The 26938-nt window shown below is 49.3% G+C and overlaps 1 protein-coding gene across 1 annotated transcript in view; it reads left to right on the top strand.

The window, feature by feature from the left end:
* Positions 1-6942: 6942 nt before the first annotated feature.
* The window catches only part of HIP1 (huntingtin interacting protein 1), a 149901-nt gene continuing 129905 nt past the window's right edge, over positions 6943-26938 (top strand). The window contains exon 1 of the mRNA XM_053894029.1: positions 6943-7130. Coding sequence (XP_053750004.1) covers positions 7011-7130 — 120 coding nt within the window. The 5' untranslated portion in view covers positions 6943-7010. The remainder of the gene's footprint in view (positions 7131-26938) is intronic.

Below are 26938 nucleotides of genomic sequence, written 5' to 3'. Positions count from 1 at the left end.
CTTCCTTCCCCACTCTTAAAAAAAAAAATGTGTGTGTGTGTGTGTGTGTGTGTGTGTATAATTTTATTTTCACATTTTGTTTTATTTTATTTGGCATATGGTTATCCAATTCTTTAAGTACTGTTTGTTAAAAAGATTATCTTTCTTCCACTGAACTGCCTTGCGCCTTTGTGGAAAATCAACTGACCGTGTGTGCATGGACCTATGTCTGGACTCTCTAATCTGTTCTATTGACTGACATGTCTGCCTTTTCACCAATACAACACTGTTTTGATTACTATAGGCTTAAAATAGGTCTTGATCATGTAACGTAAATACTTGACATGTGTTCTTTTTCTTTCAGAGTTGTTTTAGATATTCTAGGTCCTTTACCTTTCTATAAAAATTTTTAGAATCATTGTTAACAGTTTTTACAAAAAGCTTGCTGGAAATTTGATCAGAACTGCATTGAATCTACAGATTCAATCCACAGAAGAACTGGCATCTTAACAAAATCGAAGTTTAGGTCCATGGACATGGTATATCACTTCATTACCCAAGTCTTTGCTTTTTCTCAGCAGTGTTTTATAGTTTCCAGTGTACCTGTCTTTCACATCTTTTGTCAAATTTATCCTTAAGTAATCTCTATGCCCAACATGGGGCTCCAACTCACCACCCCGAGACCAAGAGTCACATGCTCCACCAACTGAGCCAACCAGATGCCCCTAAGTACTTCCTATTTTCGATACCACTGTATCTGGTACCATTTTTAAATTTCAATTTCTGATTGTTAATTGCTGATGTACAGAAAAAACAACTGAATTTTGTATATTGGCTCTGATTCTTGCAGCCTTGCTAAACTTACCTATTCACTCAACAAGAAGACAGCCTCCCAGATTTAAGGAGAAACATGATATTTGCACAGCCTCAAAGTATCTCCCCCAAATGTGTATCAATTACAAAGGGAAAAATAGTAACTTTACCATGGAGAAGCATGCTAGATACCACCTTAACCAAGTGATTGAGATGAACATAGTCAGTAATAAGACATATCAGGGGCGCCTGGGTGACTCAGTCGGCTAAGCATCCAACTTTGACTCAGGTCATCTCATGGTTCATGGGTTTGAGCCCTGGGTTGGGCTTTATGCTGACAGCTCAGAGCCTGCTTCGGATTCTGCGTCTCCCTCTCTCTCTGCCCCTCCCCGGCTCACGCTCTGTGTCTCTCTCTTTCAAAAATAAATAAACATTAAAAATTTTTTTAAAAAGGTAAGACATATCAACAGTATGTACCCCTGATAGAATGTGCTGAGAAGGGCACATCGCCTCTGAGGAGTATTTTTTTTAAACACTTTAAAAAATGTTTTTATTTATTTTTGAGAGAAAGAGAGCATGAGCAAGGGAGGGGCAGAGAGAGAAGGGGACAGAAGATCCGAAGCAGGCTCCATACTGTCAACACAGAGCCAGATGTGGGGCTCCAGCTCATGAACCATGAGATCATGACCTGAGCCAAAGTCGGACACTTAACCGACTGAGCCACCCAGACACCCCGGCCTCTGGGGTATTTTTACCAGAAATTCATAACGTCAATCAAATCATGAGAAAATGTCAGGTAAGCTCAGATTGAGGGGGAGCCTACACCATATCAGGTCAGTACTATTCAAAAATGTTAGATTCATAAAGCACAAGAAAAGACTGAGGAGTTGTCACAGGAGGCTAAGGAAACATAAAAATTAAAGACAATAGAAAATCCTAGATGGATCCTAGAGCAGAATGAGGACATTAGTAGGTGGTGAAATCCAAATAAAATCTGTAATTTAATTAGTAGTATTGTAGCAATGTTAATTTCTTAGTTTTATTAATTGTACCATGGTTATGTAAGACATTAGCCTCAAGCTGTGTGGGATGCTAGGTGGTGGGTATGTGGACACTCCCTATATTCCCTTGCAAATTTTTTCTAAATCTATTCTTATTTCAATAAAAAGTGTTTTTTTTTTTTAATGGGCAAAAGATTTAAACAATCACCTTACCAGGAAGAATATACAGATGTCAAATAAGTGTCTGAAGAGACACTTAACTTCATTAGTTATTGGGGAAATGCAAATTTAAACACCAGTGAGATACCACCGCATGCATGGCTAAAATTAAAAACACTGACCATATCAAGTGTTGACAAGGATGTGAAGCAACCAGAACTCTTGCACTCTGATGGTGGGCATGTAAAGTGTTACAAGCATTCTGGAAAATGATGAGGCAGTTTCTTAAAAAGTTAAACATACATCTACCATACCACCCAGACATAACAATCCTAAGTATTTACCCAGGAGAAATGAAAGCAAATGTTCATACAAAGACTTGTACATGACTGCTCATAGCAGCTTTTTTTTTTTTTTCTTTTTTTTTTGGTAATAGTCAAAAACTAGAAAGGATCCAAATTTCCATCAGTAGATTACTGGATAAACAAATTATGGACTATTTGGACACTGGAATAATACTCAGCAATAAAAAGGAGCAAACTATTGATACATGTAATAACATATATGTTTCAAAATAACTATTCTTAGTGAAAAAAAACAGAAAGAATACATCTTGTATGATTCCATTTAATTAAAATTCTAGAAAATGCAGTTGATTTTTAGTGGCAGAAAGCAGATCAGCAATTGCTTAGGCACAGGATTTTGGGAGGAGGTAGGGATGAATTACAAAGGGACCTGAGGAAATCTTTGGGCTTGATAGATACGTTCCCTGTCTTGATTGTGGTGATGGTTTCATGTATCAAAACTCATCAAATTGTAGGTCTTAAATATATACAATTAAAAACATTTTTAATAGTTTTTATTTATTTTTTATTTTTTTAACGTTTATTTTTAAGAGTCAGAGAGAGAGACAGAGACAAAGTGTGAGCAGGGGAGGGGCAGAGAGAGAAAGAAAGGGAGACACGGAATCTGAAGCAGGCTCCAGGCTCTAAGCTGTCAGTACAGAGCCCCATGCAGGGCTTAAATTCGTGAACTGTGAGATCATGACCTGAGCTGACGTCAGACACTTAAGTGACTGATCCACCCGGTCGCCCCTAAATATATGCAATTTAATGTATCTAATTATGTCTTTTTTAATAAAAATTTTAAAAGTTTATTTATTTTGAGAGAGAGAGAGAGAGAGCACAAGCAGGGGACGGGCAGAGAGACAATCCCAAGCAGGCTTCATACTGTCAGCGCAAAGCCTGACACGGGGCTCCAACTCACGAACCATAAGCTCATGACCTGAGCCGAAATCAAGAGTCAGATGCTCAACCCACTGAGCCACTCAGGCACCCCATATGTTAATCATATCTTATTAAAATCATTAAAACGTGTATTTGGGCTCCAGGAACTGGTAGGAATAATGTGGCCAGCTATTATATCCTCCTACCAGATACTAAATCAGATCCAAACTAGGTGTGGGGAGGGACCAATTTCACCTGTTATGGAGAGACAGGTAATAAGACACTTATCCCCCTGTGGCTTTCCCAGAGATTAGGTTTCCATGCCCAGAAACCAGGAATCTCCAGAAGGTATAATACAGTGGTCCCCCCTTATCCACAGAGGATAGTTCCAAGGTCCCCAGTGGATGCCTAAAACCACCAGTAGTTATGAACCCTATAGATACTATGTTTTTCCTATACCTACATGTCTATGATAAAGTTTAGTTTATAAATTAGGCCTAGTAACAGATTAACAACAGTCAAACTAGCACTAGAATTTCTTTTTCCTTCTTTTTTTTATTTTTTATTTTTTTTTTAATTTTTTTTTTAACGTTTATTTATTTTTGAGACTGACAGAGAGCGAGCATGAATGGGGGAGGGTCAGAGAGAGGGAGACACAGAATCTGAAACAGGCTCCAGGCTCTGAGCTGTCAGCACAGAGCCCGACGCGGGGCTCGAACTCACGGACCGCGAGATCGTGACCTGAGCCGAAGTCGGACGCTTAACCGACCGAGCCACCCAGGCGCCCCTCTTTTTCCTTCTTTAGTTTCGCAGATACATACAAGATGCGTTCTTACTGTAGATCTCCGCAATTTCAGCATACATTTTTTATCTTTCCTTAGAAGAGAACTTCCACCGTCACAGCTACTCTTTGGCACATCCAATTACCAGCATCACTGCTCTTGTGCTCTGGGGCCATTATTAAGTCAAATAAGGGTTATTTGAACACAACCACTGTGACAGTGACTAATAGGCGGGTACCGAATACGCCATGGATCCGCTGGACAAAACGATGAATCACATCCTGGACAAGACGGAGCGGGACACGCAAGATTCCATCACTACTCAGAGTGGTGCGCAATTTCAATCTTACAAATTGTTTATTTCTGGAATTTTCCATTTAATATTTCGGATCGTGGGAACTGAGACCACAGAAAGTGAAAATGCGGATCAGGGGAAGACTGCCATACAAATGGCTCTTATATTCATATATTCAGCTGGTAAGAGCTGAAGGAAGCCAGCAGGGTCCTGCAGGTTACATCCTGGGGGAGGGCTTCCCTCAATCCTTGGCAAAGAGAAATCCTTATTTTTAACTCACTCTAAGTTTCAGACGAAGGTTAACTCGCCTGAGTCTTTCTCCACAGGGTGCCTCCAAACCACAAATTCCTGATTCCTACTCTGGTTTATCCTAATAAGAAGTAGGTTGAGCCCTTAATCCCCGTTTAAAGGGCCCTTGTTTATCGAAGCAGTAAACTCTGGGCAAAGGGTCATAAATCACTCTAGCTGGATCCAGAGTGTGAGGCGGGTGCGGGCTAAGAATGGGCACGCAGAGGTTACATTAACTGTCAATCTTGTCTGTTTTCCTGGTAGCCATACTCCTGGGAGCCCCTGTGCTGGGCCAGATCCAGCCTTGAATCTTCTCCACTCTGCTCCGCACGTAGAAGGAGGGGCGGAGGCAGTACCGATGCACCCTCCCTGCCCCCTACCCCTCTTCTCTGCTAGGCTTGGCCAGTGGAAGGCGCCAGTAGTAAATCAGAGATAGGAGAGCTAGAGACTAGTGTCTCCCAATGATTGTTTTTTTACGTGAGGCCACAGCTCTGGTCAGATGCCTCCCTTCCCAAGACTGGAGCCCCCAGCTGGTTGGGGTACAGCTCCCTTGCCCATGTCCCTTTAGGTCTAAGGCTGATAACAGCTTCCCACTGTTCTAATCCCTGGGTTCTTCATCCTCCCTGGTTGATCCTCAGCTTCTAGCTCACACCTTTGTATGTGTTCCTTCTTCAATTCAATTAGCCCTTCCAGTGTGTAATCCCTTCCCCACTGCAGCTCTGACCCAGACATCTTCACAGCCCCCAAACACGGCCCTCATCTACTGTCTTTACACCCCCGGAGCCCACAGTTTGCTGATACACCTCCCTCAGGTCCTCCCACCTTGGCCTTGGCTCCCCTTCTGTTTCTCTGATTCTTTCTCCCAGGTTCCTGTGTTTCCACCCATCACGGGCCCTTTGGCCTGTGCTGACATTGCTCTGCCCAGAATTGAAGACATCGGCCTCTTCTTCAGCCAGCGCTCACACTGTGCATTTGATGTCCTCTGCCTTCCCAGACACAAAGCCTTGAAAACTAGGCGACAGCTCACTTCTGCCTCAGAGAAACCCAAAGGGAGCCACTACCCCCCAAAAGGTGAAACCAGTGTGTTATGCAAATATAGCCTCAAGGCAATTACCCCAGCATCTCATGGCCACCCTGAAATCCCTCCTTATAGGGGGATTCTGGCCCCACCACTGCCTCCTCCCTCTCCCCTCTCCAGGCATCCAAGCATATCCTTAAAACATCCCACAGGACATTCCTCATTCCTTTGTAGGCCCTCAATGTCTCTCACCTACTGCTGGAGTCTCCCTGTTGGTTCCCTCCCTTCCTCCTCGCCCCCATAATCTGGTCCGCACAATACCAGTCCCCGAAAGCACAGGTCTGAGCAAAAGCCTTCCCTAGTGCCTGTAAAGGCCCACCCCCTCATTCACTTCTCTATTGAATGTGTGAATTTTTATCAAAAGCTCTTAGTTAAAAAAAAAATTAATACTTGTCGTCACCTCCAGTTTTAAAACATTTGTCTTTAAAACATCAACATTAGCACTTAACGGGAAACTTCTTTCTTCGGCAACTCCGCTAACGATCACGCTTCCCTCTGCCTCTCGGCACCTTGGCTGACACCGAACAGGATGGGAGGGGTGGCCCCGAGCCGCATATAAACACAAACAGAAGCAGGGGTTTCTACCAACAAGTTTGTTCTGGCCGGCTCCAGACCCGGAGAGGTTTGGATAGGTGTCCCACTGTCCCACCCAGCGCCCTCGGGTCGGCGATCGGCGATCTTTACAAAGGGGATGGGCAGGGCTGCAGGGCAGGGTCAGGACGCGGGAGGAAGCAGAGGGAGCAGGGTGGGGCGGCCGCCAGGTCTGGGCAACGCTGGCCCTTCCAGCGGGGACCTGGCCTGGGGCAGCGCTTCCCCGGGCTGCGGCCGCCGAGCCCGTCCATCCCGCGCTCTCCCGTCCCGCCCGAGCGGCGTAAACAAGGCTATTCCCAGGCGGCCTGGATTCCCTGCGGGAGGCCCGGCGCTCCAGCCCGCGTGACCCCCGCCCACCACGCCGGGAACCTGGCAGCGCCCGCCGCAGAGGAGAGCGCGGCTCGCGGGGAACAGGCGGGGAAAGCGGCGCGCCGGGCGTCGGGGGAGGGGCGGGCGAGGGCAGGTCAGGGCAGCCCCGGCCCGGGCCCCGCCCCCCGCCCCGCCCCCTCCGGGGGCGGCTGGAACCGGTGACGGACAGGCGTCCGGACCGGTCACGGCGCGCCTCGCGGTCCGGAGAGCTCCAGAGGGGCGGGGCGCGCGGTGGGGCTCCAGAGGGGGCGGGGGCGGGCGGGGAAGCCTCTGGGTGGGGCGGGGCCGCGGGAGAGTAGCAGCGCTCCCAGCCAATAGGAGGCGGAAGCCGTCCCGTTAGCGCCGGATCCCAGCGGGTAGGGCGGGGCGGGCGGCGCCGTGGGGATCCCGGGGCGGCCGAGGGCCCCTGACTCGGCTCCGCGCGGCGACATGGACCGGATGGCTAGCTCCATGAAGCAGGTGCCCAACCCGCTGCCCAAGGTGCTGAGCCGGCGCGGGGTGGGCGCGGGGATCGAGGCGGCCGAACGGGAGAGCTTCGAGCGGACTCAGGTGAGGACCGGGGGACCCCGGGGCATGCGTGGCTTGGGCATCCCGAGAGACGCAGTGCCCGGGAGGGGCTTTGAAGGGGGCAGAGGTCTTCAGGCCCAGGGAGGACGGGGCAAGGGGGCCGCGAGAGGGAGCATCTGGGTGCTCAGGTCGAGGCGATCCTGGGGAGGTCGGGGACCCGGAGGCATCCCAGCTGGCCTGGGGAGAAGGGCAGGGCGGCTCCGAGGAGCTGGCACGACCCGTGGGGCAGGGCAGGGGTCACAGGGACGGTGAGAGCCGAAGGAACGGAAGAAGGACCGAATGGAAGGGGTGCCCTCTCAGCAGGGGAAGCGCATTGGGGGGCCACTCAAGTGTGGCGGCGGAGAGCGGAGCGCTGGACTGGGATGAGAAGCGGGGAGCCCTTTCCTCCCCTCTCCATCGCTTCTGGGTTGCACTGACATTCCCCCCCACCCCCACCCCCAGCACCCCCTTCCTAGTGCCTCTTGCTTGGCTCACGCCACCCCCAGCTGTCGGCCTCCGAGGGCCAGGCTGCAGGGGTCTGAGCGGCGAGAAGGAATGTAGGAAATGCGACGTGTGGCCGAGCTTGGAAAATGGGGGCTGGAGGAAAGGGCCGGCCAGGGGCCAGGGGCCAGGGGCCAGGGGCCGGCCTTTGGCCGGACAGCCCGCTGCTGGTCAGGATGAGCTGCCCAGTGATGCCCAGAGCCCTGACTTGGGATTTTGGTTTCATCCCCCAAGATGTGCCTGACAGCTAATAGGCAGACTGCCCTATTTGTCCAGCCTGAGCAGGGCTGGGGGCCAAAATTCCCCAGTGTCATCAACAAAAAGCCACAATCCATTTCTACCTCGGAGTTTGAATGCCTGGTGTATTGATTTGACTGAATAAAGCGGACATGTTTCTGGTGTTCATCAACTCGTTTGTATGCAAAATCCATTTCAAAGGGCACAGCACTTCTTTTAATCCCGGTGCCAAAGTTGTATGGGCAGATTTGTGCTTCACTCTTGCGCTCAGGGTAGAACCTTTGAAGATCCAGCTGGGCCTCCACAGCCAGAGGCTGGTTCCCCTGCTGTGTTCTGCCTCACCCCCACCGCCAAACACAGTCCAATGTGAAGGAAGGCCTTTGGGGTTTTAGATAGAAAGGTTGTGAGGACCTGACTGTGTATTGTGTATGGAATCTTGCAAAGAAGAAAGCTTTTCAACCCCCTGGGAACTTCATCTTCTCTTTCCAGTTGCCTCTGGCCCTTTGCACGTGTGTCTGGGTGGTGTAAAGTCAGGAGTGTCCCCTTCCTGGGTCATCCTACCCCAGGCGTGATGGGAGAGATGGCAGTTCCCTGCTGCCTCCCAGGGACCAGCTGGGTTTGGGTTTCTGGCTCTGTGGACTGGCCCCCTTGGAAGGAAAGAATCTTTCCGTCTGCTGGTCCACTGTGTGTGTTCCTGCCTCAACGAGTTGCCTGATCCTGAGGCTTCTTGCTCCAGGAAGCAGTGTGAATAGTCTTCTTCTTTTTTTTTTTTTTTTTAATGGGAAAGGAAAAGAAATAGGTGTTATTTTATGATAACCCATTCCGTCTGGAGTCTCAAATCAGTAAAAACTGGAGCACTAGAGGAAGACACGTAAAACTTTGACTCATTATAATGATGGAAATTAGATTTGCAAAAGCTTCCTTCTACCCAGGACTGGCATGTCCCCTCGCCATCCAGGGACCACCCAACAAAGGAGACTCTAGGTCAATGTTTGCGGGTATTTTATATGTGGAACCCTTGCGATTGGCCACACCTGACCGAGTGCCTTGTTTTGGGGGTGGGGGTGAGAGTGAGGAGGTAGGCTGGGGCAGGAAAAGAAAGTTTCTCTATTATTGAAACCGTAAGGGGGGGTATGAAAGCGAAGAAAAGAGAACAGTCCTAAAACTTGGCATTAATCAATCTGCAAAAGCTCATTTTGTTTAATGACTTCAACTGTATCCAATGTATTATGATATAAAAATGAGCTAGAAAAAACTTTTAATGAGTTGAGAGACCATGAGAATCAGCCAAGGTGTAGTGATAATTGTAGCTAATTATCGTGTTTGCCACTGTTCTAAGTACTTTGCTGTGTTACCTTCTTTAATCTCAACAAGGACCCATGAGGTGGGCATCAGCCCCATTTTCCATGGGGAAATCGAAGCACAGAGAGGTTAAGTCACCTGCCCAAGGTCACACAGCTGGAAGTGGTCCCAGCCTTTAACCACTGCGCTGTGTTGCCTCTGAGGCAACAGTGGCACCCAGTGCCTCTGGGTAGAACAGTGGCATTGGAGTGTAAGAGGTTTGAGTTTCATAGCCAGGCACTTGGATAGGCTCTATGACCTCGGGCAGACCTTTCTAAGTTTTCCTTATTATAAAATAAAGATGATACTTACCTTACAGGTGTATTGTGGGGGTTAAATTAAATAAGAGGCGTGAAGGCATTTTTGTAAACTTTGGGACACAATTTCAGTGATTCTTGCTGTAACCTGGGGAGACCGAAGGAAGCACAAATGTCAAGTAATGGTGCAGGCTGTGATTAACTCTTCAGTAGGGGGGCAGAAGTGTTCCTAGGTAATGTGATAATTACCGAGAGCACATGCGGAAAGTACAGGCTGGCGTGGGTGTGGAGAGGGGTTGGGAGCCCTCACCAGGACCTAACCGCCATTCAGCATGAGATAGTGCTTGCTGGGTGGAGAGGAAGGGAGGTGGGCATTCTAGAAATGGGGAATGGCAAAGAACACGTCTGGAGATGAGCGCAGATGAGGCTAACTGGCTGAAAAGCAGAATTGGCCACTCCCGCCTTTCAACCCGTAACACCTGTTACCCTGTCCTGTCACTCTCTATGTTGCCCTCGGTAAACTAGGAGCTTCATGAGGACAAGACTGTGTCTTTTTTTTTTTTAAGTTTATTTATTTATTTTGAGAGAGCACGCAAGCTGGGGAGGGGTACAGGGAGAGGGAGAGAGAAAGAATCCCAAGCAGGCTATGTGCCAACCGAGCCCAACTTGGGGCTCGATCTCGTGAACCGTGAGATCATCACCTGAGCTGAAATCAAGAGTTGGACACTTAACCAACTGAGCCACCCAGGCGCCCCGTGATTGTGTCTTGCTCTCACCTGTGTCCTCAGATGCCTGTGTTAGTGTTGAGCCAGCTGTAGGTGAGGGTAGAAAATGACTGGTTAACCTCAGCAGGGAAGCCCTCGCCTGGGTTAAACTCAGCTGTGGGCATCAGGTGGCATCTTTAATTACTTGATGCTTTTTCCTAACAGCCCCTGAGCACCCTCCTGGTCCTTTGTCTCCTACACCCTCAGTCAGGAGCCCTGCCCCATGCCCATGAGAGGACTGTGAATTCTCTGCCTTCCTTCTGGTTAGGCCAGCATCCCTGCCAGAGTGGGGACCCCAGACCCACCTGCCGCAGCCCCCATCTCCAACCTGATCCCTGCTGTGTCCCCCACCCAGCCCATCACAAGCACCCTTCAGATTCTAGGGGAGTGAAAAGTGGCTCTTGCCCTCAAAAAAGTTGCTGGGTAATGATACCTTGCCTGGAACACTTTACAGTTTATACAGCACATTTTAGCCATCACTGGGGGCTCTACTATGGTTGGGTATTAACACCCTCATCTTACGGGTGAGAGCTCGGTAACTTGCCCAGGGCCACCCGCTGGTGACTGAAAAGCAAGATTCAGATCCAGGACTCCAGGTCCCAGGCCCCTTCTACCACGCTGTCCTCATGTTGGCCAAGGAGAGCAATTCTGGAATGAACCAGGAGGGCTGGCACCCATAGACAAAATTCCCTGTCTGTATTTGCTTAGCTGGAAAATGGTTTTCTCCATGGTTTATGTTTTCACCATCCATTTAGTGAGCAGAGAGCGTGGAGGGGACACCGAGATGGGTGAGATAAAGAGACCAGCCTGGGGGAGCTCATGAGTCAGCAGAGAGGTGGACCAGCTACTGTGGGGCTCTTCTACACAGAGGACTTACAGCACCAGCGTCACCTACTGAATGAGAGCTTGCATTTCAGCCAGAGCCCTAGGTAGCCCTGGGCACCCTGAAATTTGAGCACCTCTGCTCTGTGGTTGGTGATTGCTAAGGTCAGAGGAGGCATTGGGGCTCTGGAAACACAGAGCCTTCCGGTGGAGCCCTCCACAGAATAACAGGATCCCAACCAACCGTGAGCTGGAAAGAGCCAGGAAACTCGGGTTCTCGAGAGGAAGAGACAGAAACAAATATTTATTGAGGGCCTGGTGGGCACTAGAAACATGCTGAGTGATTTATAGCCATTATTCTATTTAATAGCTCAGGCTCAGAGAGGCCAAGTGACTTGTCCAAGGTCATGCAACGAGTAAACCGAGAAGCCAGGGTTCTGAAATCTGATGACCAAAAAGTCAGGGGGTGTTTCTACCATTTTGCTCATGATCTTCAGCTCTGGCTTTGATTCACATGCTCAAAAATTTTGGGGTTTGAGCAGAGGGATCAGGGCTTCTTTTTTATTTATTTTTATTTTTTTTTAATGACTATTTTTAAGAGAGACAGCATGAGCAGGGGAAGGGGCAGAGAGAGAGGGAGACACAGAATCCGAAGCAGATGCCAATCTCCCAGCTGTCAACACAGAGCCCAACATGGGGCTCGAACCCACGAACTGTGAGATCATGACCTGAGCCGAAGTCAGACGCTTAACCCACTGAACCACCCAGGCGCCCCGAGGGATCAGGGCTTCTTGACTCTGGCTGCACGGGAATGGTTTCTAACATAAAAGGTGCTGTCCCCCTCCTGTCCCCTGCTTGCTCTCTTAGTTGGTATTGGAAAGAGAGAGGATGCTAAGAGCTTTCTTTGAACTTGTGGTTCTGTACTTTGGTTTCCTCCCATTGATAATAATGAGAATAGCCAACATTTATAGCATTTGCTGTGTGCACACGGTAAAGGCCTTTACGAGCCACACCTGCTCCCAGTTCTTGGAAGGAATTTACAAATTATGATCCCTGTTTTACAGATGAGGAAATCAAGGCTTAGACATGTCAGTAACCAGCCCAAGGTTCTGAAGTCAGGGTCAGAGTCGGGACCCAAACTCAGGAAAACCAGCCCCGGATTGTGCTTGTCACCCTGGAGTCACAGCCTAGCCCCCTCAGCTCTCTTTCTCCCCCTAACAGTTGGGTCCCCAAAGTGCTAACCTCACCCCACTTCTCTTTCACCTTCTGTCCACTTCCTCTGTGCTCAGCTCCTCTGATAGTTTCTTTTCTTACTTCCTGTGACGCCACCTCCTGAGTTCTTGGCCTGTGTGACCACTTCCCATTGGACATTTGTCCCTACATAAACCACACATGCTCCAGACTCAACTTTGGGCCTCCCCAGCCTCTGAATGCCAGTGTCTGGTCCTCGCTGGTGCCCTTCAGCTCCTTGGCATCCACTGTGAGTCCTCCCTTTCCTGTTTCCTCACAGCCACACTGTGCTCTGTGATGTTTCTCTTGTCCACTGCTCTGCTCTGCACTGTTCCTGCCCTTAGTACCTCTTTCCAGTGTTGGTGTAATCCCCTCCTTTCTGCTTCCCAAATAGCCTGGGGCCAGACGGGTTGTCTCTAAAGCCCAACAGTGGCTTCTGTAACCCCCTTTTCTCAAGAACCTTTGCTGGGTCCCAAGAAGCCCTGCATGACGGGGCACCTAAGGGTCCCTGGCGCCTCTCTCTTCCGGGCCTTAACACCGCATCCCTGCACTAGACCGCCACTGCAGTCTCCTCCAGCCAGATCAGGTATTCCAGCAAGCAGGGGCCCGTAGCTGCCGTCTGTCTGTCCCATCCAGCCAGGTCACACCGTGGCTTCTCTCCCAGACCGTAAGCTCTTGGGGGCAGGGTCTGGCTCTCCGTGCTGAGCGAGCCCTTGCAGGAGGCAGGCGCTGGGCCTGTTTGCCAAATGTGTGGATGTAAAACAGTTGGAGGAACTACCGGGAGCCTGGGTGCTACAGGCAGGCCTCTGCTTGCAGAGTTCTTTCCCTTTGCACATTTTGGAGGCTCTCCCTCTGTCTCCTTTGATTTCTCCAATGATTAACTCTTACTAAGTGATTGCCCTGTGTGCCAGGCTGGTGCGCCCAGGGTATCCATTTAGGACAGAGCCTGCAGAGTCTAGAGATGGGATTAGGGCTCACGGTCGATGATTTGGATTTCCGTTAAGTTCCGAACACTTTATAAACATTCCCAGAACACGGGCTTGGACTTCCCAAGGTTTCTTTCTGCTTCGGGTGGGGCCATTCTGAGCTAGAAGGTATTACGGGGAAGGGAGAGAAACTGGCCTGGTGTGTCCCAGGCACCTGGACGCGGCTGATGGCAGTGGCCTGCGTACTGCTGCTGGAGTAAGGGATGTGCACATAATGTGAGAGTGCTCCCTGGGGAGTGAGCAAATCTGGCTCTGCTACTGAATTTCTCCGCTCAAACTGGGGAGGCCGGGCAAGATTTCCAGCTCTCAACCATTTGGGCTGATGAAATTCCTGTAAGCGGGTTTCCACCCTGAGGAATAGGGACCCGCGCTTGATCGGAGCTCTAGGCTGCTCCCTGGAAAAGCTTCCACGTCCCCCCTGTATGTAGACTGGGGCGCATGAAAGGATGGTGCTGAACCTTGCTTAGAATGGGACGAGGAGCACCCACGTGGCCGGAGAGCTGAGTCCCCGCCCCACTTGGGCACTGAAAGGGCTCCTTGCCTGGCATGTCAGCAAGGCACCGAGGAGGACTGTTCTACACCCCCTGTCCACCGGCCCACTCACTCCACCACCTTGGGACAAAGTACGGAGCAGACCCGGGTGGGGGGTGGCGGGGCGGTGGGCCAGCGGCCAGTGCTTCTCCCGCATCCAGAGGGTTGATGGCCTGGAGAGGTGCCCACCTAGGAAAGGGAGCTTGTCAGCCCCACCTCCTGGCAGGGTGGGGGCTGCTTCCTGTTTTCCTGCCCGGGCAGGCAGGGAGGAGCCCTGTTCCTGGCTCGTGGGCAGTCCAGTCTGACACAGTGCGGGCAGAGGGACGGGGATTGAAGGTGTCCTCTGGCTGAGACGGTGGAAGGGAGAATGGGGATTTTCTTGGATCTGAAAGGTTGCTGCTGCCGCCTCTGTTAGCGCTAGAGACAGCTCTTCGGAAGCTGGTTGGGGCCGTTCAGGAAGCCCGTGTGGCCGATTGCTTCTGATTTTAACTGATAGGCAGTTTATAAAGCACATTTGCACATAACCTCCCTTCAGCCACAGAACAGCCGTGTGACAAATAGTGGGCCGTTCTCAAGTGTGGTCACTGAGGCTCAGAGAGCTTAAGTGACTTGCCCGAGAGCACTCAGGAAATGGGCTCGCAGACGCTTGAACCTGGTGGGTCTTATCTCAAATTGTGTTCTTTCTAGATCTCCCTTTAAAGCTGAAGCCTGGTCTGGGGCTGGTAACTTAGAAAAATGACAGATTTTTGTTTTTTTCTCTATGTCTTTTGCAATTGATTTATTTGGACTTTTGAAATTCCTCCCAGATTTTTGCAACACACATAACTATCAGAGGGCCTGTTTCCAGAATGTGTAAAAAAAAAAAAAAAAAAAAAAATCTGAAAAGAGATCAAAGGACCACCTAAATGAAAAATAGTCAGGAACTGGGGCGCCTGGGTGGCTCAGTCGGTTGGGCGTCCAACTTCGGCTCAGGTCATGATCTCGCGGTCCGTGAGTTCGAGCCCCGCGTCGGGCTCTGTGCTGACAGCTCAGAGCCTGGAGCCTGTTTCAGATTCTGTGTCTCCCTCTCTCTCTGACCCTCCCCCGTTCATGCTCTGTCTCTCTCTGTCTCAAAAATAAATAAACGTTTAAAAAAAAAAAAAGAAAAAAAAATAGGAAGAACTTCACAAAAGAGAATGAACAAATGGCCGATAAACATATGAAAACGTGCAACCTCATTAGTAATCAAGGAAATGCAAATTAAAATTGCAACCAGGGGCACCTGGGTGGTTCAGTCGGTTAAGCATCCATCCGACTTCGGCTCAGGTCATGATCTCACAGTTCATGAGTTCGAGCCCTGCGTCGGGCTCTGTGCTGACAGCTCAGAACTCGGAGACTGCTTCGGATTCTGTGTCTCCCTCTCTCTCTGCCCCTTCCCCACTTGCACTCTGTCTCTCTCGGTCTCTCAAAAATAAATAAATGTTAAAAAAAATTTTTTTTTAATTGCAATGAGATACCACTAGGTGCCCATCAACATGGCTGAAATAAAAATGGAAAAAAAAAGAAACACTGACAGTGCCGAGCATTGGCAAGGGTGCAGAGCAATGGAAACGCTCGTGCATTGCTGACGGGGCTGCATGTTCGTGTAACCGCGTTGGGTAGCAGCCTGGTGTTATCCTAAAATTAAGGATGTACAGACTCAAGAGGCCAGCACTTTTCCTGTTAGCTGTATACCCAACAGCAGTGCACACACGTGCCCCAAAAGATCTCTGGAAGCATATTCATAACCACCTTTTGCACCAGCTCCGGACTGGAAATAATCCAAAAGCCCTTAACAGTAGATGGATCACTGACTGAATCGTGATGTGGTCTCTCCTCGGGATACTACACAACACGGAGAATGAAGAAGCTGGAGTTACATTCAACAACGTGGATGAATCTTACACACAGAATGGTGAATGGAAAAAAAAAAAAAAAAAAGGCAGAGCCAAAAGGACACCTTCTGTATGCTTCCATTTGTATCAAGTTCACAAAACAGGCAAAGCTAAACTGGTATTAAGTCTGCTGCTTCGACAGTAAAGCAGTAAAGAAATAAGGGGAAATAGGGGGACGATCACCATAAAAGGCCAGATAAATATTGTCCTTGGATGCAAGGGAGGTTAGTGATTGGGAAGATGTACAAGGAGAGTGGCTGAGGTCCTGCCATCAATCTGTTCATTGGTCTGTGTAGTAGTTTATGATAATTTATTAAGCTGTACATTTTATTTTGTGCAGTTTTTCTCTATGTTATATTTCAAAATACAGAAGGTTAAAAAAAAACTCCTTCCAGGGAGTAAGAGACAGTGTCTTGAGGAGGCCAAGAACTTACCACTTACATGCCCACCCACCGTTTGAGGTCTCCCCCAAATATAGCTTCCCCTGTGAAAACCCTTCTTTTTTTTTTTTAATTTTTAATGTTTATTTATTAGAGACAGAGACAGAGACAGAGACAGATCACGGGCATGGGAGGGGCAGAGACAGAGGGAGACACAGAATCTGAAGCAGGCTCCAGGCTCTGAGCTGTCAGCACAGAGCCCGACACAGGGCTCGAACCCACCAACTGTGATATCATGACCTGAGCTGAAGTCGGACGCTTAACCGACCGAGCCACCCAGGCGCCCCAAACCCTTCTTTTTTTTTAATGTTTATTTATTTATTTTGAGAGAGAGAGAGCACGAGCAGGGGAGGGGCAGAGAGAGAACCCGAAGCAGGCTGTGCTGTTAGTGCAGAGCCCAACACGGGGCTCGATCCCACAAACCACAAGATCACGACCTGAGCCGAAAATAGGAGTCAGGTGCTTAACCGACTCAACCACCCAGGCGCCCCTCCCCTGTGAAAACCCTTCTGATGCAGCTTTTGATTGAAGACACACAAGTATCCAAGCATCATGTTCCAAGCCCCGCTGTAACAGGTAGTTGTGAAGTAGAGACTTATCATTAGACCACACTGAGCGTGTTGCCCTCGGCTTCCATTCATTTGTGTCTTGTGTCTGCAGCGGCAGACGGGCCCTCAGGTCCTCCCTCGTCTTTCAGTGAGTCACTCCATGTCTAGCAGAGGGAATTACACACTGGCTAAGGCTCGGGAGGTCCGTGAAGTACAAAATAAATCAGGTGATGAAAAGTTCTCAAGGGAGAGAATGAGAGAAGAAAGTGTGGTGTAGGCTCAAAAGAAGCATATTTGAATAAAAGCAAAGATCTGGGGTCGGGGAGGGGGGCACCTGGGTGGCTCAGTTGCCTAAGCGTCTGACTCCGGTTCAGGTCATGATCTCATGGTTCGTGAGTTCAAGCCGCGCATTGGGCTCTCTGCTGTCAGAGTGGAGCCCATTTCAGATTTTCTGTCCCTCCCGCCCCGCGGCCTCTCTGCCCCTCTCCAGCTTGTTCTCTCTCAAAATAAATAAACAAACTTAAATAACAATAAAATTAGTTAAAAAAAAAAAAAAAAAGATCTGGGTGGCGGACTTGTGGAAGACATGACCCCACGCTTGGCTTGTGCTCCACAGATGTAGATCGAGTCTTGCTTGACCAGCAATGTCAAGTGGGAGAACCTGGGAGCTTGGGGGATGTCTTGAGGGAACATGGCCGAAACGCTGACCTTCTAACGGTGGTTCTGTGAGGTCCCTGTCCTGCTGCATGGTCCCTGGGGCCAACCCACAATGACAGTTCTTAGCTTAGACAGTTGTTGGTGTGTGTGTGTGTGTGTGTGTGTGATTACGTCTTACTGCCTGTCATGTGGCCCTTCTGCCATATTGATCTGGAAACTAATGCTTTCTCTGGTTTTTCTTGGGTCCGTCTTGACCGATGCTATATTCTTCCCTCCCATTTTCCATGATCCTTCAGAAAGAGATTGACAGGCATGAGCTGTGTGGTTTTGCCTCTGAGCAAGATGCAGGGCAACTTCCCTTGAAGTTACAGGTCAGCCCAGGACTCTACCTCTCCGGGCCTGGCACCTGGTAGGCATGCCAAGACTCTGTGTTGAGAACCTTATTCATCTTTGAAGCCTCAGGCTCCTGACACAGCATCTGGCCCCGAGTGACTCTTGATAAGGGTCCATAGCATGAAGGATGAAATATTTTGAGTGAAGCCCTGATGAGTGTCAGCCATTTTTGGTCCCAGTTCTGAACTGTGAACCCTAAGAAGTACACCCTGACTCTGGGTTCACGGGAGCACGACTGGAGCCAGCAAGAGCCGGGGCCCCTGAAGAGACCAGCTGTCTGACGTAACTCTGGGTGGTTCTCAGGGACTTCCTCTTGAACGTCAGCTCCCTGACTCATGCTTGGAAGTGACTTGAGGTGCCCTGTTCTCTTGAGATTCTTATTGCAGGAAGGGACCTCCCTGTACAGCCTTAAGCCCATTACTGCTGATAAAAAACAAAACTACCCCCACACACCTAGACCCGAACTTTGTCTCCTGCCACAAACTGGCTCCCTGTCCTTTGTTCTCGGTTCTAGAGAATCCCAGTTTATAAACCATCCCTGACCCTTGAGGCTGAAATTCTCGCGGCCATTTTGACCTCCCCGCGTTCTGCGCCCCTGCGGCTACGCACGGAGTCCAGTTGTTGTGTCTTCCTGACTCCTTGATCGTTGTCCATATCGCTCCTGCTTTGCCACCCGCTGCTTCTGCCTCAGCTCAGGCCTCTTTCTGGAGCCTGAGCTACGTCTTGCACAGCCCAGCTGGCCTTCCTGCCATCCAGCGCCGCCCCTCGGGAGATCTACCCTCCCTTTGGCTGTCTTAACGAGTTCTGTTTTAAAAGGCATACCTGCTTGTATCACTCCATGTTTTAATTTTTTTTTTTAATATTTATTTATTCTGGGGAGAGCGTAAGCCGGGGAGGGGCAGAGCGAGGGGGACAGAGGATCCAAAATGGGCTCTGCGCTGACAGGCTGACAGCAGCAAGTCCAGCGTGGGGCTCAAACTCACGAACCGCGAGATCATGCCCTGAGCCAAAGTCGAACACTCAACTGACTAAGCCACCCAGCGCCCCTATAACTCCATGTTTTAAAAGCCTCTTTGTCACTCTAAGCTGAAACTCAAGCATATGGGCATTGCACAGAGCCAAACTTTGCGCCCCACACCCCCTCCCCCCCAGCCCTACTCTATCCCAGCAGCCCACTGCTTCACGCCTCTGTGTGTCTCCAGGTGGCACAGCATTCTTTTTGGCCTAGAATGCCGCTCCCACTTTTTCCACCTGGCTAAATTCCTCATTCTTGAAGTCCCACGTCCGATGGCCCCCTCTCTGGGAAGTTCCTCCACCACTCTTCTGGGCACATCTACTTGATGGTATTTCTGCGTGTTTCTGTGTCAACGTGTTGATCTGGATGACTGTCCATGATGGACTGTGACTTTCCCTGTAGCTTAGCCTTCTTTGTAGCCCCCACCCCAAGCATGATGCTCAGGGCCCCGCAGGCCCTCAACAAATGTTTGCTGAGTGAACTCATAATGCGTATTGAGGACCTGACTGTATTTGATTGTTGCTCTAACCGAAAATGGAATAGGGCCCAGATCCCATTCCGAGGCAGGTGCCCCATGCTGGGGTGAATGTACGTGGTCTCTGTCACATTGGACTGAAGCTGTAGGTTTGGCTACGGTGGTAGGGAGAGGAGAGCCTGTTTTAGGAGCGGAGGATTCAGTGGGAGGGACGCTTTCCAGAAAGAGGCTTGTGCGTGTAAGAGTCGGTGCGCTGGGAGCCAGTATTCCCGAAGTGTGTCCCACAGGTGGGATGACAAGGATGTGGTAGGCAACACAATATACGCCCCCCTCCCACCACATTCACATGGCGAAAAGGGCCTTTGCAGATGTAATTAAGGACCTTAAGATGGGGAGAGTAATCTGAACTTTTCCCAGTAAGGAACACAGCTGCACCAGCACCTTGAATTTAGCCCAGTGAAACCGAGTTAGCCTTCTGACCCGCAGGACCGAGAGCTGATAAACGGGCGTTGTTTTAAGCTTCTAAATTGGTGGTAATTTGTTACTTTGGCGATAAGAAGCCGATACGGGATGATAACAGGTAACTCACGCTCTGGGACAACAAACCTCATGCAGCCCTTGCCTCGCTGCACAGACAGGCCACCCTTTTTAAACCCGGAGGGACACTTGTTATTTCATCTGTGCTTATTGTGGCCATAGATAACACATTGCGTTTCCACACTTGGTTCCTATTCACAGAAATCTTATCCTGGGAAAACAATTCAGCAGCCGTTCAAACATTCTTTCCTGCTGCGCCGTGGGGTCCTTTGGTGCAATTCCAAGTGTGAGGGTCACAGATATAATTTACTTAACCTTACTTTTTTCTTTTTCTTGATCAAGCCCTGTGCTGTCTATTAAAAAAGGCGGGTGAGAAATCCCTTTGTTTTCTCTACGATCATGATGGCGTCTTTGCTCAAAAGAGAGCTGACTTGTGGTCAGGAATCAGAGGTGGTGACAAATGAACAGCTTCCCTCGGGGTGGCCCTGCAGTGTGCTGGTCCTTCTTCAGGGTCACCAGGGTGGTCTGGAGTGTGCCTGGGTAGTCCTGGCAGCCAGGAGCTCCCTTAGCACTGAATTAAGAATTGGGAACCCTCAGGGCACCTGGCTGGCTCAGTCGGCAGAACATGAACGCTTGATCTCTGGGTTGTGAGTTCGAGCCCCACGTTGGGTGTAGAGATTGCTTAAAAATAAAATCTTTAAAAAAAGGGGGGAGCGCCTGGGTGGCTCAGTGGTTAAATGTCCGACTCTTGATTTCAGCTCAGGTCATGATCTCATAGTTTGTGGGTTCGAGCTCTGTGTGAGGCATCTGTGCTGATAGTGTGGAGCCTGCTTGGGATTCTCTCTCCCTCCCTCTGTCTCTGCCCACATTCACTTTCTGTCTCTCTCTTTCTCAAAATAAATCAACTTAAAAAAAGAAAAGAATCAGGAAGTCTTGCTTCTCCTGGCTGTGGTTCCCCCTGCTCCATCGTGGTCCCTACCTCCTACATACAGGTCTTCAGTCACAGTCGTGAAATGAGGGGGATTGGCTGAGATCACCCCGAAGGTTGAGAGACTTGGTGATTCTGTGAAAGCACAGTTATTGACTGAAGCAGCAGCCCTGTGACAGTTGACTGTCTTTTGACAACACCTGGCCCTTGTTATTCCAGTTTTGCTGTCCCGTTTCTCAGCTTCGAACACGGAATTCTATTTGGCTTTCCTTCTCTGTGAGACCTTCCTCTGTAGCCCTGGCTGCACTTAACTTCTATGGGTAACTTCTTCTGCATTGGTCAGAGAGGGTCTTGTGCCTCCCCGCCCACCAAGAACTGGCCTTCCAAAGTCACTCACACAGGAAAATTACCTAGTGAGAAGTCTTTTGCAGTTGGTCACTTCTGCCCAAGCATAGTCTTCTGTAGGACCACCAGGTACATCTGCATAGTCTGAGCACTGCAAAACTCCGGGAGCAACTTCTGATCTTGGGCTTCCCGGGGTTAGTCCGTTAGGCCAAGGTTATAGCACATGACAAAAATGATTTTCCAGAAAAACTCTTTGACACTGACTCAAAGGCCACGCAGGGTGTCCAAAAGGGTGCCATTTTGTCTTCTGCCAGCCTGCTTCACCCATTGACCTTCCCTCCCTGGTGCCTCCCGTTTTCTGAGGTGTGGCCTCTGATCCAGTCCAGTTTCCCAGAGGAAAGTGAGGATTAGAAAAGAAACTCAACTTGCCTAGGGTCCATTCTGCAAATCCTTGCCCAGATTTGAGGCAGACCCAGCCTTGTGTCTGGGTCCAGGTCGTGCCCCAAGACTCTGTAAAGGCTAGGAGCATGGGCTTTAGGTCCGGCGGGTCACCTGCCATGGGTTCCAGGCAGGCTGCTTTACAGAGACGCTGGTGGGCATAGCTTGATCTGACTCAGTTAAGCAGAGAGCCATGGGAATAGCATCTACGGTAATGAAAATACCTACCTCATAGGCAGTTGAAAGCATTAAATGACATAATGCAAAGAAAACGCTCAGTGCCTTGCCATCCATATAGCGAGCATTCAGATGCATCACCTCGTGGGGTGCTTGGGTGGCTCAATCAGTTAAGCGTCTGACTTCGGCTCAGGTCATGACCTCGTGGTTCGTGAGTTCGAGCCCCTCATCAGGCTCTGTGCTGACTGTGCAGAGGCTGCTTGGAATTCTGTCTCCCTCTCTCTCTCTGTCCCTCCCCTGCTTATGCTTTCTCTCTCTCTCTCAAAATAAACAAATAAACTTAAAAAAAAAAAAAGTATCAGCTGATATTATGATTCTCTTACTAGTACTTAAGCACATCCAAATTTGGGGGACTAGTGTACTTCTGGGCACGGGGTAGGCTCATGGCTGTGAGATAAGTAAATGAATGGATCTTGGCTTCCTTGTTGGTCTGCTGCCCGAGGACGCCTGAGTTGAGGGTCACCTAGATGAGGAAATCCCACATTTTCAAGGGTGGGCACAGAACCACAGGAAGAGTTACCAGGAGATCTCAGGAGGCGATTGCCTGGACCATGACCCCCCCACACACTGGCCCGCCTTTGCACCGGACCTGGGGAGGGATGGCGTGCTTGGAGGAATCTTTCTGGTCCTAAGTCCCAGGGCTGGCTCAAATGTCGGCTAAGATGACAGAGGGCATGCAGAAGGAATTGTCTAGTCTGGAAAGACAAAGGCCGAAGCGAAGGCACAGACAGGAGGGCAGAACACTGGGGTCTGGGTTGCGGCTCTGCCTGTGACCAGTTGTGTGATTTTATTTCCGTTGAAGGTCTGCATGTACACAGTTTCAAGGGTCAGATAGCAACTCAGACTTGTCACCACAATCCGGGAATGTCCTGGTCCAGCACTTTGCTCCTCCCCAACTATTTCCTGCTTCCCAGAAGCACACCACTTTTAATTCTTGAAACTGCTTTCGTTATAGCCATTATTGTGAACCTCATTATAGCCATTATTGTGAACCTGCCATTCTGGAAGATAAAGATCTAGCTTTCATCTGCATATATGCTCCCCCCATCCCCAGGACACTTTTCCTCCTCTGTGCCGCTAGAGTTTTAACTCTCTATTCAGTGTCAACTTTATCACGACCCTGGAAATGCCAGGAGCAGCTGAGTATACGTGGTATCTTTTCCTTTCCTGCCTAAATTTTTGTTATTCCCAGACTAATGAATTGTTTTCATTTGCTTGCTTGGGGTTCTGTGTGCTTACCACTGATTCATCCACAGCTCTCCCTTAATATGCAAATCTCCACTTTCTCATTATGGTGGGGGTTGCCTCGGTGTCCCCATCCTAGGTCAAGTGAGAAGGTGAATGAGCAGGAGGTTGGAGGGAAGTCAGCAATCGCGAAGGTGACGTCAACCAGTGATGATGGTTGCTGTCTGGAACTTTCTTCCCAAACCTCTAACTGGAAAGTAATTATAGGGCAAGTGAAGGGGTGCCTCCCTGTGCACAGTGGGGATTAAGTTCCACCTAACGCGAGAGGCAAAGTCGGCTAAACCGTATAGGGCCGTAGGAGTCTGGATCAACTCACAGATGATTTAGCCGTGACCTTTTAGGAAGGAAAGTCTGAGCAGTTAAGGGTATCCTTATGTCATAGGGAAAGACCTGGACCTCACAGACCCCTTTGGGGGCCTCGTTGGAAGCAGAACTTGGGGCTGATTGGACAAGACTGATCTGATGACACTAATGATATTTTTATGGAAAGAAAAAGTTTCCTCTAATGCCTTAGAAAAACAGTAACTGTCATAGCGATGATGGTGATTGGTGACGGTGTGGTCATCTCCTTCACACCCTGCTCAGGGGACGGCTCAGAGCCTGGGGTTTCCTTCTATTTATTCTCCGTGCCATTGAACGTATTCAGAATGTCTTTTCTCATGGGAAATGGGAAATAAAACCCATTGGTAGGAGAGAGTCTTAAATGCCTGGGGTAGATTCCCAGCTACTATTCTGCCTTAGGCCTCAGAGTGAGGGGCAGGCTGGGTAATGAGTGGCCCTAAGACCCTCCCAGCCTCTGCCTCCTCATTTGCAAACGACTTTATGTAATAGGCCCACAATTCCTGGTCTGCAGTTCTGAGATCCCGAAGGTCTGGAAGACTACAGGTTTATTTCAGAGTGTGGTGCCCGACCTGTACTTGTCTGGGCCTGTTTGTAGACTGTGTTACGTGCCCGTCTTAGAATGGAAGGTCCTACGATATGCTGCAAAGATGACCGTGTTTGATCAGAGGGTGTTGCCCAAACCCTGAAGTCCTAACTCCCCAGACACACGTGACCCCAGAAGTTTGGGATAAGGGATCAGGCCCCTGCAGCACCAACTCCACTGTGTTGTGGCAAGGTTTTGAGCAAGATACTTTAGGGATGAAACATGAAGCCTTATGCCAGGCAAATAGTAGGCGCTCAATAAATGTTAGCTGTTGGGAGTCATCGGTTTTAGAATCCTGTCTGTAAGACTAGGAATAATTAGGTTAACCATTCAAGTCCAATTTCTTCCGATCAGTCAAGGTCATATGAACGAGTTTAAATTGGAAAGAAGTGAAATGGCAGCTTGGCATGTCCTAGAAAGAACTGGGTGCAAATCCTGTCTCTGCCGCTTATCACCTCAGTGACCTCGGGCAAATGCCTTAATTTCTTTGCCTCAATATTCCCATCTGTGTAACGGGGATAATAATACCTGTCTCACGGGGCTGCCTTGAGTATCCAGAGAAACCCAAGAAACCGGTGTGTGAAAATGAATGGCTCCTGACAGATACGCTGAACTGGGCACATCACCGAGTGGTTTTCTTGCCAAAAGTGCGTAGCCCCAATCTTATCATGAGAAACATCAGACAAAGCCAGTGAGGGATGTTCTACAAAATAACGGACTAGCGGTTCTTCAAAAACGTCAAGGTCTTGGGACCCCTGGGTGGCTCAGTTGATTAAGCGACCGACTTCAGCTCAGGTCACGATCTCATGGTTCATGGGTTCAAGCCCCACGTCAGGCTCGGTGCTGACAGCTTGGAGCCCGGAGCCTGCTTCGGATTTTGTGTCTCCCTCTCTCTGCCCCTCCCCCAGTCGTTCTCTCTCTCTCTCTCTCTCTCTCTCTCTCTCTCTCTCTCTCTCTCTCTCTCTCAAATATACACATTAAAAAACAAAATGTCAAGGTCTTAAAAGACCAGGAAAGACTAAGGAGCTGCCACAGGCCGGAGACGAGACAGTACGAAGTGGGATCCTGATTGGGTCCTGGAGCAGAAAGAGGACCATAGTGGGAACACAGGAAGCAATCCAAATGAGTTCTGTAGTACATAGTTGATAGTATTGCACCCAGGTGAGCTTCTTAGCTTTGATGATTTTCCTACGCTTGTGTAACATGTTAGTTAGTGTAAGGGGAAGCTGAGCAAAGATGTACGGGAACTCTGAACTATTTTTGCAATTCTTCTTAAAGTCTAAAATTATCTCAAACTAAAATGTTAAAAAAAAAAAAAAAAAAAAAGGAATGGCATGTTGCTTGGCCGAGCTTAGTCAGGGCTAAGTAAACGGTGCGTTCCCTGGCTCCCTTGGGTCATCCGGGGGACATTGGAGACGCGCATACGCAGGGGGGCCGATCACGCAGGAGGGCCTATCGGTGGTTTGTGAGGAGGGAAAGTGTGACTAATCTAGGATGCATCGGGGGAGGGAGAGGTCCTCTGCCTGAGCCGCGAGGAGCTTCCCTGACCGTCCCAGGTCTTCCGGCAGAATCGGAGTGGGACCTGCGTGTGCGGTCTGGGGGACGCGCTCCGTCAGCCTCCACCTGTCGCTGCAAAGAGTGGTCAAGCCCTTTGCAGTCAGACAATCTCAGTTTCAGCTCCAGCTCTGTTACTTGTTATCTCTTTGGACTTTGGGGAACTTACTCATCTGTGGTCGGAGATAACGTACTGGCATCTGGGTTCAATGAGTGGGTTCAAGGAGAGGGTCCAGAGCAGTAGCCAGTGCTGAGGGTTGTTTCCTTTCCCAGATGGCACCAGCAGAAGTGCCCCCCCACCCTCTGGGTTCCCCACAGCACTCACTTTGTGCTCCCCCGAGAGCCCTTTCTAGGGATGGCCTCCTAGGGTCCATGGCTTGTGCATCCTGTTTGCCACGTAACCTAGCGCTCCTGTAGGCCCCTGGGCTTTCAAGTAGGAAGATGTGCAAATGTACTGAGTGGGTGAATGAACAAGTGAGCGAATGAATGAGTGAATGAGGGAGTGAATGAATGAGTGATGAGTGAGTGAATGAATGAATGAGTGAGTAAGTGAAGGAATGAGTAAAAGAGTGAAGGGGCGAATGAGTACATGAATGAGTGAATGAGGGAGAGAATGAATGAATGAGTGAATGAGTGAATGAGGGAAAGAATGAATAAGTGAATGAGTGAGTGAATAAACGGATGAGTGAGTGAAGGAGTGAGTAAAGGAGTGAAGGGGCGAATGAGTACATGAATGAGTGAATGAGTGATGAATGAGGGAGAGAATGAATGAATGAGTGAGTGAACGAATGAGGGAATGAGGGAATGAATGAATAACTGAATGAGTGAGTGAATAAACGGATGAGTGAATGAGTGAAGGAGTGAGTAAAGGAGTGAACGAGTGAGTGAATGAATGAGTGAACAAACAAATGAATGAAGGAGTAGCGATGCCCCTCCTGCCTCTCTGAAGGAGGGCTGTGTACTGTATATGATCACTGGCTCACATAGTTGCCCCGTGGCAGGCCATTCTCGAGGATGCCTTTCGAAGTGTTCAGACCAAGCACACCGTTTTATTATGATTTTTCTCCCCCTATCTTGGGTGCCAGTCACCTATCCAGAAAAAGCAATTACCTCCTTTTCTTACACCGAACCTCTCAAGCCTTGAAGCTGTGTGTTAGTAGTTCAGAATTCTCCAGGCCTCTCTCCTTGCTGCTGAGAACTTTTTGCCACAGGAAATCAGTCTCATTTTAAGGGCCAAATAGTCACTAAATATAGCCTCCCAGCACAGATATTTAAAGAGCTGCGTTGATGATGTTATGTCTGAACAGAGACGAAGGGGAAGAAAAAAAAATTTTTTTTTTTTTTTTTTTCTGGAAAGAAGCATGAAGTTACACCAGCATTTCTGTGGGTCTGCAAGGAACAGACTGACGGTATGGTGTCAATGTCTTAGTTATGGGATCGCCGGCTTGGGCCTCGGAGTTTAGGTTTCTGGTGCCAGGCATTTTTTGATAAT

This window comes from Panthera pardus, unplaced genomic scaffold (assembly GCF_024362965.1).
Source record: "Panthera pardus isolate Hobbes unplaced genomic scaffold, ASM2436296v1 HiC_scaffold_4, whole genome shotgun sequence".
In the NCBI taxonomy this organism is placed as follows: domain Eukaryota; kingdom Metazoa; phylum Chordata; class Mammalia; order Carnivora; family Felidae; genus Panthera; species Panthera pardus.
The sequence above is the reverse complement of the archived record's forward strand: the minus strand, read 5'-3'. Positions and strand labels throughout refer to the sequence as shown.